Genomic DNA, 10836 nt, shown 5'->3' with positions numbered 1-10836 from the left:
TTTAACCACTAGGTGACAGTAAAGAGTAAATTCACCCAAAAGTGAAAATTATTTCATTATTTACTCTCCCTCAAGATATTCCAAACCTGTATGACTTTCTTTTTTCTGTTTAACTCAAAAGAAGATATTTTAAAGAACATGGGTAACCAAACAGTTGATGGTCCCCATTGACTTCCATAGTATGGAAAAAATACTATGGAATTCAATGGGGACCATCAACTCTTTTTTTCTTTTTTCAAATATCTTCTTTTGTGTTTAACGGAATAAACTAAATATACAGGTTTGAAACAACTTGAGGGTGAGTAAATTATGACAGGATTTACATTTTTGGGTGAACTATCCCTTTAATGTTATAATACTACATTTCTTACAGGTGTGATGTACTTAGTGACATTTACTATAAATTACTAGATTTTCTGAACAGTGACTGTTTGTTTCAGCATGGTTTCAACTTGATGTTGCTGAATTATTCATTGGCTGATATGTAATTTTACAAAACCTTTATTACAATGGCAACCCACATTAATGAATGCATATACCATGCATATAATCATTCATTGAAATCAGCAATACAAGAAAGATTGGGTGACAGGTCACTGTGCTCATTGTACACAAATACATGAAATTACTCTCAGAAAGTGGTCTAAGAGAATACGTAGGCCAGTATCGTGTTACATATGGTACAATGTATATACGGTGGCTTTGTTTTTTTAGAGAAATTGTCAGATTATTTCCCAAGAATGACAAAGGTCGGCATAATCTGCACAGCAGAATATGACATCTTAAATTTCACAATTCTGGTCTAATGAAACCATGTGAAAAAGCTTAACAACAAAAGGACATAAATTATCAACAGTCCAAGCAAAGCCACTACTAACTGAATAGATAGTCTCACTGCCAAGATATCGCCAGTAAAGATGATTACGGCATATCTAGATTCATATTTCTATGTTATGATCAACTGTTTACTGTATAAAAAACAAGGGTCATAAACTTCAGTTAAACTACCAATACAAGATTAAGTTACATTTGAAGAATTCCCTCACTGCATGGTGTTCATTTTCTGGCAGCTTTGTTTGTCAGACCTTTGTCCTGGTGTTCAGAACATTACTGTGAAGCATAATGCCAAAAGCCCTGGCAGATCTGGGTAACAGAAGCAGAAAGCATGAAGTGAGCATGGAGATGAAAATCTACTGATTTGTGGTCTATTGCAACACAAGGAGGAACTGTACTGCTACGTGTGACCAGAGAAAAGGGGGTAGGGCTTGATTTTAACTTGATAACTCTGCAGTGTGCTGTATTCACAGAGGAATGCCTTTCTGTTTCTACAAGTGACATCTCAACAAACACAGCAAAAAAAGAAAGAAAAAGGAATAAATAAGACAGAAAAAGAAAGAAAACATGGATTAGAGTGGCACTGGGCTTTGGGGCATATCAACTAAAGTGTAAGTAACTTTATGTTTAAATTATTGAGACTGTCAAGGTGAAATGATCTTCTAATGAAATGTTCATTCTGATGTACTGCACAAAAAAGTTAACTTGAAAACTGAAATATAGCATAACCTCAGTGTCTAAAAGACTGGATAAATTCTAGATTCACAGCTGATCAATCATATGGCATTGTCCTGTTGCAGTCATGCAGCTAATCATCACAACAGTGGCATTGTTGGCAGTCCGCTGAGGAACTCATCTAATGATACCCATTTGGAAGTATTGTCTGTTCAGACTACCACTAAAAGGAAGTTATCTATATATAACTTCTTAATATAACACAATAAAACATATTAATATTACTTCAGGTTAAAGATGTTGGCTATATAAGATACAAGACGATCTTAGTGCTGTTTCTGAAATAGCATCAGCTTGTGGGTTGTGAGAGTAACAAGACAGGTTGCTGAGTGCAACTGGTAAGATCACAATCAACTTTGAGATGACAACTTGTACCTTGCATTCTCAAAAAGGTTCTTCTCTTCTGTAATGCAGAAACTAAATTTGCTCATTTAAGAGGTCATGAATAAAATGACAAGTAGCTAAAACCACTTCCAAAGGAAATGTTATGGCAGTCCCTTTAACACTGATGCTTCTTAAAGTATTTTCACAACATATAAGAAACTTGTGTAGAAACAGGTTAGGAATCTGTTTTTTCCTCTGCATTTGGTTGTATATGTTAAATCATGACATAAAAGCTTCTGTTCTCTAAACCAAATTTGTTTATCATGGCCTTGGTTTCCTGACCCATTTACTCAGGAAGTCTAATCACAGTTTTACGTTGCACACAAATGCACAAAATGGCCTATAAATCAGTCAAATTTAGTCAAACCAAAACTTAGTAATGACAAATAAGCACAAAGTCATCAGGACTTAAAATGGTAGCAAGCTAATAGGTTAGCGACACTGTTATTAAAGAAATAGCATGACTGGGTAAGGGCAAACGTCTTCTAGACATCAACTTCAGACACTTGGTTCTACATCATTTGCATTAAATACAAGATATGTTTTCCCAATCCACCAAAACAAATTATTTGATAAAATACTGTTGAGTGTTTATCTCCATATAAGGCATTTGTCACTAGCTGTGTTCAGTGATTGTGATTACACTCCAGGCCTGTGCTTTTCCTAGTTGCTGTGGATACCTAAACATTGTCCAGTGCCCTGCAATCACATGAAACCCATGTGAGGTTTATGCCACAGTTTATAAACCATTAATCAGTGCAGGAGGGCTTGAAAATCACAATGTTTGGGCACTTTACCATCTGTGAGGTGCTTACAAGTTATTGTTCTTTTTATAGAGGCAAAAAATAGATACAGTGCGCATCATGACCTCCAACCAACACAGACCAAGAACCCGCTTGAGCCTCCGCTCAAACACAACTGTACCTTACGGCTCTATGAGCTCTGAGCAACCAGATAGTGATGCATCCTCAATGCAAACGACCGTCATCTCTCAGAAACGCTCCTACATCGCAGTGGCAGTGCTCTGCTATATTAATCTCCTCAACTATATGGACCGTTATACTATAGCAGGTGAGCACACCGTCATCAAAGCCATATCAAGTGGAATGGTTCACAGAACGTCACTATAAAAAGTTATAGCCTTTGTTCTGGTTCTATTCCAGGTGTGCTGCTTAGCATCCAGAAATACTTTGGAATCCCTGACAGCACATCTGGCCTCCTGCAGACAGGTATCAGTTTGAGTTTGAAGTACACTGCACTGACAACACAGTAAAAAGAAAGAGAACATTGCAGAACCGGATTTTACAAGAGTACTTCCTCACTGGAGATGAACAAATAGGTCCTTTTCTGTCATTTTAGTAAGAAGCCCAGAATTACATAAAACACAAGTAAATGTATAAATGATGCATTGGTTTTGGAGCATGCATTTCTTGAAAGAACCAATAAGTCAAAGTATCCTGGTAAAAAGTGTCACAGTTTCCACAATAAGCAGCACAACTGTTTTCAACATTGGTGATAATAATACATGTTGTCTCGAGCACGAAATCAGCATATTAGAATGATTTCTAAAGGATCATGTGACATTGAAGACTGGAGTAATGGCTGCTGAAAATTCAGCTTTGCCATCATAGGAATTCATTACATGTTAAAATATATTCAAATAGTAATCAGTTATTTAAAATTGAAATCCTATTTCAAAACATTACTGATTACCTTGATGAGCATAAGAGACATCTTTCAAAAACATTAAAAAAGCATCAAACCTTTGAACTGTAGTGTATCTTTGCCAACCCTGTATTAACATATTTACAGTTTTTATCTGTAGCTTTATGTTCTTGGCGCCAGTTTTTGGTTACCTCGGAGATCGTTATGACAGGAAGCTTATCATGATCGTTGGGATGATTGTGTGGATCCTCACAACATTGGGCAGCTCTTTTGTCAAAAAAACGGTAGAGTACTTTAAATTATGGATTTCCAGTGTAATCTTTGTAAAGTCCCACAATGTTAATATTATGTTTCAACTTGTGCCTATACTTTTGAACAATACCTTTATTTTACATTTTAACAGTGTTAAAATTTTAAGAACAGAATTGAATTTTGTTTCAAGTTACATACAGTATCTCTCTTTACTCTTACTACAGCACTTCTGGGTTCTGGTCCTGACGAGGGCCTTGGTTGGGACAGGAGAAGCCAGTTACTCCACCATAGCTCCTACTATCATTGGTGACTTGTTCACTGGCACCAAAAGAACTCTCATGATCGCCTTCTTCTACATCTTCATACCAGTCGGAAGGTGAAGGCCTTACTACAAAATATACAAACCTATTCAGATTTTTCACTGCTTTCACTGTGTTTGCGTGTTCCAGACAGACTGTGAGTTTGTGCTTTAGTGGTGGGGATTTTTCAATGACCTTTTCTGTAGGTTACTTGAGCAAATGAACGCCTTTATGAGTATGTAATTGACTCATTTATTCAAACGATTCATTCAAAACCTCATTTAGGAACGAAACAAGCGTTTCGTTTACTCAGCTGTTTCATTTGTTCAAAATAGTGTTGCTCTGAGATGTGGAATGATAATTCTTTGGAACTAATTTCTTTTCCATATCAAAAAATAGACAAAGTAAATGGCAAAATTGTGTCAGTGTAAGTTACTTAATATTAACCTCTTGTTTTTTGAACTGTTGTATAAAATCATAATCACAGCACTCTTGCTTGTATGATATTGCATCCCATTTTTCCTACATTGACAAGACTTTATCTTCATTCAGTGGTCTTGGATATATTTTGGGGGCAACTATAGCTAATGCAACAAAGGACTGGCGTTGGGCCCTGAGGGTAAGAGAATATATGTTTTCTAAATGTATATTGAGAGTGACAACATTTTACAGAAAGCACTGTTACAGCTTTACTGTGTTAGATTTAATAATCTGTTAATCTTGTTATAATTCAGTCAGTTTAAATGTAGGCTCTGTACTGCATTATATTTTAAGGGTCTAATTGGATTTCCTTCTAACTATTGCATAACTGTACTCCACTCAAGCTAAAAAAATCACTTTAAAGTGAATCAGAGTTAAAGCAGTTTATATTCTCTGTTCTCACTTAAAAAAATGCTCTTATACAGGGGGTTCAAATCAGTGTTGCAGAGGATCTAGCTATCAATTATTTGATCTCAGACATCAAAAAATGAAGTGTACTAAAAAAAAATTTTGTTTTAGGTTGATTTATTGATTCATTCAGTTAAAAGTCAAATGTAATTTACAAGATTCTTTACTGATTATTTTAATGGCTTTGCAATGTAAGCATATATTGATTTAATATAATCAAGACATTTATAATGCTACATTTATAAAAGAATGTTAAGGGAGTTGTATGAGTATTGGTTCTGATGTAGGTCAATCCAGCTCTGGGAGGGCTGGGTCTGGTACTTCTGGTGTTTCTGATTCCTAATCCTCCTCGTGGAGCCTCTGACAACCAAAATGGAGCAACCATGGAAAGCACCTCTTATATTGAGGACATCAAGTACCTCCTGAAGAAGTAAGTCATTGTAGAAATTCAAGCTACATTAACTGTACATTTCGTTCAATTTGGCACGTACTCATAACATTTTTCATGATGTTTGTCTTTAAGCTTAATTTCCCATTCTCTAGGGCAGTGGTCAACATGTAGACACAGGGTGACCTAAAATAGAATATTTAATAAAAAAAAAACTAATTAAAATACTAAAAACACACAATAATGACTGGTAAACCATAACTGTCTTTATTCTCCCTTTAAGGAATAGTTCACCTCAAAATGTACTCACCCTCAAACCTGTAAAAGTTTCTTTCTTATGTTGAACACATAAGAAGATATGTTGAAGAATTTTCTTTGAAGAACTTCTATAGTAGGGAAAGAAATACTAAGGAAGACCATCAACTGTTTGATTGGCAGAATTCTTCAAAGTATCATAAATAACATAAGAAAGAAACTCATACAGGTTTGGTTAAATTAGGGTTAAATTATGACAAAAATTTTCGTTTTTGGCTGAATTATCCCTTTAACTATTATTTTTGAATCTGTGCCTCCTTTCCAGTCGGAGTTTTGTCTGGTCTTCTCTTGGTGTGACTGCTATGGCTTTTGTCACAGGGGCTCTGGCGTTTTGGACCCCCACCTTCCTGTCTCGTGCACAGGTTACACAGGGTCTCAGACCACCTTGCAATGAAGAGCCCTGTAACCCTTTAGACAGGTACAGCAAGTCTCTTTCCTTTTGACATTATATAATTGGACAGATCTTAAAGGAAAGCAGTGAGGTTAGCAATAGACTAGGAGACTGTGAGATTAGCCAAAGATTGGTTAAACAGCAGAGACTTCCTCTGTGATCAGCTTCTTCCTTGGTTAGATAAGACATACTCTTAGTGCAGCTGTTTTTGCCCTTGCAATCCTGTCAGTATATCTGTTTATTATGTTTCTCAGTCATTTCTCCAAACTGAGTTGAGAGTATTCATGAGTTTGACAAGTCAGACTATTCTGGTAGGTTCTCTGAGAATCTGAGACTGAAATTGATCACCACACCGTTTCTTCTTTCTCTGGTGAAAGTTACATCTTTGGAGCTATCACAGTGGTGACAGGGATTGTTGGAGTGTTTCTGGGCACCTGCATATCAAAGCAGCTGAGAGACAGAGTACCCAACGCAGACCCTCTCATCTGTGCTGTAGGCATGCTCAGTTCCTCCCCCTGCTTTTTTATTGCCATCATCCTGGCGGCCACCAGCATCCCGGCCACATACGTAAGCAATGATCAGCCACGTTCCTGCATTAGTTTGTGACTTTCAGTATTTGCATGAATGTTAAAGAAATAGTTCACCCAGAAATAAAAATGCAAATATATATGACTGACTTTCTTCTGTGGAAAACAAGAAGTTCATGTAAACATTTCAAACTGTTTTTGTCCATACAAATGAAAGTCAACGGGGTTTAAAACAACACTGCGCACTACTGACTTTAATTGCATGCACACACACACACAAAACAAGTAGTCAGGGTTGCAACATCATGAGGGTGATTAAACGAACACAGAATGCACATTTTTGGGTGAACTATTAATATACTCTTTTAATTGACCTAAACTTAAACAATGTGCTTAGGCACATAGATTGAATGTTTACAGTATAACACAGATTATTTGCTGTCACAGCACAATATAACCACCAGGGTACGATATAGTCTCTAGATATATGTCTCTGTTTGATTTACTGTCCTAATACAGACATTCATTGCTATTGGAGAGACTTTGCTGTCCCTCAACTGGGCTATTCTGGCGGACATTCTGCTGGTGAGAGGTTTACGCTTCTCAATACAACATAAAAAGTGGTGATATGAAACACACACTCTTTTAAATTAGCACAGCATGTGGAGACCTGCTAAGTGATTCAGTAAAGCTAATGGTATAAGATGAAAAAGTTACATTATTATGCTTAAGAACTTTACAAATGTATTGTTTAATTATTTGTTCTTCATTTTCAAGTGTGTGATTATTAGATTACAACTGTTGAAAAATGTGATTATTAGATTACAACTGTTGAAAAATGTTGTTATAAAAGACATCTTTTTAAACTTATTCATAATTTTTTTAGTATGTTGTTGTGCCAACTAGAAGAGCGACAGCTGAGGCCTTACAGATTATGGTCTGTCATCTCCTTGGAGATGCAGGAAGTCCATACCTTATTGGTGCGGTAAGCATATTTTAATCCACAGTACTTTCATATAAAATAGCAGTGGGGTCAAAGGCTATGCCGTCACTATCCAGAAGTGCTTTAGAACACATGACACTACTGGATACAAAATTGCACCTTGTGAAACAGCAATTGTCTTGGCATAGTTACATTTTTTTCCCTGTGTAATTTAAAAGACAAAAGGACTGTTATCTTTTTGTGTGTTTTGTTCAGATCTCAGATGCTCTGCTTAAATACAATCCAGAATCTCCCAGCTGGGATTTCCGTAGACTGGAATATAGCTTTCTTGTGTGTCCATTCATTGGGGTCCTGGGAGGCCTGTTTTTCCTAATGACCTCTCTGTATATCAAAGAGGACAGGAAAGCAGCAGAACTGCTGGCTTCAGGTAATAACAGGCTATTGTAATTACAGACTGTCCACACTGTATATCTTCTTGGTGTCTACTTGTATGTTCTTGGACATAATCAACTGGTTTGATTTTCTATACGTTAAAAAAAAAAAAAAAAATAAGGCATTTAATGCATGCACAGCACAAACCTAGTAGTAGGCAGATTTAAAAAACATAATATTAAATAAGGGACATTTATTTTAACATAGTCATTCATAGTTACTGAATAATTGTTGACATCAAAAGCTGGTGGTTGACATTAAACCTTTATTTAAATGTGAAATAAATTGTAATTTATTCTAAACACACCTTATGACCTCTGTTAGCTTACACACTTGGCACAGATAATATTGTCTGTTAGTTAGTGACAGCCTCTTGTCCTGCTGAACCATTTCCACTAATGGGCGTTGATTATAGCAGGGCATGATTATGAGAGAAATTTGATCTTAAAAAAATAAAAATAAAATATAAATTTGAAAAATCTTTCAGTGTGCAGTATATAAATGATTTTAACAATCAACACAAAAAAAACACATAATTTTAAGAATGTCTTGATATTGAAATTATGACGGCACTAATGACAGCAGCACTTAAGATGCACAAACATGATTTCAGATTATCCATAGAGCATCTTGTGTGTAGAATCTAAACTATTCCTTATTAAATTTATGGCATAATGTTTCTTTGTTTTAAGCTTATAAATCCTGAGTATGAAGATTTCTTCTCCTCTCTTATATCTATAAAGGAAAAACAATGATATTAGCTGTAAACCAGTGCCACCAGTGGCTTCCTCTGTATTCATATCTGCTGGTTCTTTGTTTAGAAAGAACAGAAAATACTGTTTACTGCAGCTCTTTCTGTACTTGTCAAATTTCTGATTTATTGAGGGCCGAAATGTAATAATATCACAGTCCAAAGCACCCGTTTGGATATGTGAAAGGCTGTCAAGAATGCAATCTTGGAGCTGGTTTTGGCTGTTACTCCATAGCGGTACATAAATACATATATTTGAATAATTTTCTTCCTTTCTGTCTTCTTCAATTCAGGACAAGCTCCTGAACCACCAGAGACATCCACAGAGTCAGTGTGACCTTTTAAACACCAACCAAGACCTTGGATGAGCTTTGCTGCATCAAGCAGACACTTGTGATTGCATGAACTGAGACACAGATTAATGGACAGATTTTAGAATCTTCGATTATACAAGAAACATGTACAAGTTTACAACACATAAGTTCTGGACTCCAAGCTTACTAAGAAAGAAAACATTTCAGGCATTGCATTTTTATGTTTTAAACATTTTTGTAATTGTAATGCCTTACTTACACTTGTGACTTAACATTGTCTTGCTTACACATTTTCCTTGTGGGTAAATAAACTGCCTGATGTACTTTTTTTTAGATATAGTTTTGTAATTTTTACCCATTTATGTTAAACAAAATGTTGGCTGACAAAGCTCGGTATACCATGTAAAGTGCTTGTCATTAGAACCTTTCGTTCTGCTTTTTTCTCTTGGCAGCTGTGTGCTACTAATGAGAGTCTCAGGGGAACAAGGGGGAGAACATCCCCTTCTGGACTAAAACTGAAAGCATGAAATACTGTATGTAGCCTATGAAATTAGACCTCCAGTGTACAGTCTGAGACTTGAGATGTGTGGCAAATTAATAGGCTATTTAAATGTCATTATTATTTTTATTGTACTGTTTTATTTCATTATATTGTTGACCTTTTTCCTTTTTTGCACAAAAAGCATTTAAATAAATGCATATGCTTTTTATTTTCATGGCTTGCCTGCAATATAATTTCCATATACACTAGCTGTTCAATTCTGTCATACCTCTAAGAAACAGTAGGTGGCAGAATATACTTACGTTTAAACCACCGCAAAACACTTAGACCTGAACGTATGGAGTATTACCGAGCCATATCCTGAATCCTCGAAATATGGTTATTTCTATTTTCAATGTTGCATAAGGCACCTCAGAATAAACCTTAGGAGTTAAAGATAATTAGCTGTTTTCTGTTCATTTTCTATTGCGTTTGTTTTAAAAACCTGTTCAAAAATAAAAATGTGTGATATATTGTAAATACAAATGAATGGTTTGTTTACAAAATAGCAGTTTAAACAACAAAAAAAAAGTCATTTTTTAACAATAAAAAACGTATTTCTTAGTTGTAACAGTTTTAAAAATTGTTACATTTCTGTGATCATGCAGTAATAGGTCTTTTATTTAGATAAGACAGTGTAGTGAGTGACAGGAAGCGATGCTGGGGAGAGAGAGGGGGCGTGCGAGATCGGGAAAGATCCAGGAACTGGGATTCGAACTCGGGACGGCGCTGTAACCTATGTCGCCATGACCTAAATGGTTTTTGTAATTATATTTAGTTAATGATTAAACATGCTTTTACTACAATTGATAGAAAAGAAGACCAGCTCAGGACCTCTAAGCTGGGACAAGCAAAAATCTCCAACTGATCAAATTAAAACTAGCTTCTTTTTATGCAAGGTGAATGTAATGTTAGTTTATCAAACTTATCTAATAGGTGTCAGGTGTCAAAAAAAAAAAAAAAAGTATTTGCGCCAAGAGTCACCACAGTGACTCCATTACTATTGAACCTGTGGTAATTGTCTTGGTGGTCCTAAGAGATCCGAAGGCTCATTAGCCCACCTGATGAAGGTAAATAAAAATCCATTGCAGGTATTAGCCAAGTCCTGTAGTGTGTGTTAAGCAGTATTATGAGCTACATGTACACTGCACGTCATCTTCTATCAATACAGTCCAGA

At 35.8% G+C, this 10836-nt stretch overlaps 1 protein-coding gene across 1 annotated transcript; it reads left to right on the top strand.

Moving 5' to 3' along the window:
* The first annotated feature begins 1287 nt into the window (after window positions 1–1287).
* Window positions 1288–10127, top strand: LOC306871448 (protein spinster homolog 3-like). Its single transcript, XM_079419389.1, has 13 exons — window positions 1288–1445; window positions 2790–3024; window positions 3117–3182; window positions 3766–3902; window positions 4095–4246; window positions 4722–4788; window positions 5345–5487; window positions 6026–6178; window positions 6529–6718; window positions 7198–7263; window positions 7565–7663; window positions 7877–8048; window positions 9098–10127. The coding sequence occupies exons 2-13, from the start codon at window positions 2817–2819 to the stop codon at window positions 9139–9141; spliced, it is 1497 nt and encodes a 498-aa protein (XP_079275515.1). The 5' UTR covers window positions 1288–1445; window positions 2790–2816; the 3' UTR covers window positions 9142–10127.
* The last annotated feature ends 709 nt before the right edge of the window (window positions 10128–10836 follow it).

The sequence above is a fragment of the Barbus barbus genome, assembly GCF_936440315.1.
Source record: "Barbus barbus genome assembly, chromosome: 6".
Classification (NCBI taxonomy): Eukaryota; Metazoa; Chordata; class Actinopteri; order Cypriniformes; family Cyprinidae; genus Barbus; species Barbus barbus.
This window is presented reverse-complemented; position numbering and strand designations above follow the sequence as displayed.

Coding starts and splice junctions, on each gene's coding strand:
- LOC306871448 (XM_079419389.1), top strand. CDS start 2,817: ATGACCTCCAACCAACACAGACCAAGAACCCGCTTGAGCCTCCGCTCA. Junction 4,247..4,721: donor ATCTTCATACCAGTCGGAAG/GTGAAGGCCTTA, acceptor ATCTTCATTCAG/TGGTCTTGGATATATTTTGG. Junction 4,789..5,344: donor ACTGGCGTTGGGCCCTGAGG/GTAAGAGAATAT, acceptor GTTCTGATGTAG/GTCAATCCAGCTCTGGGAGG.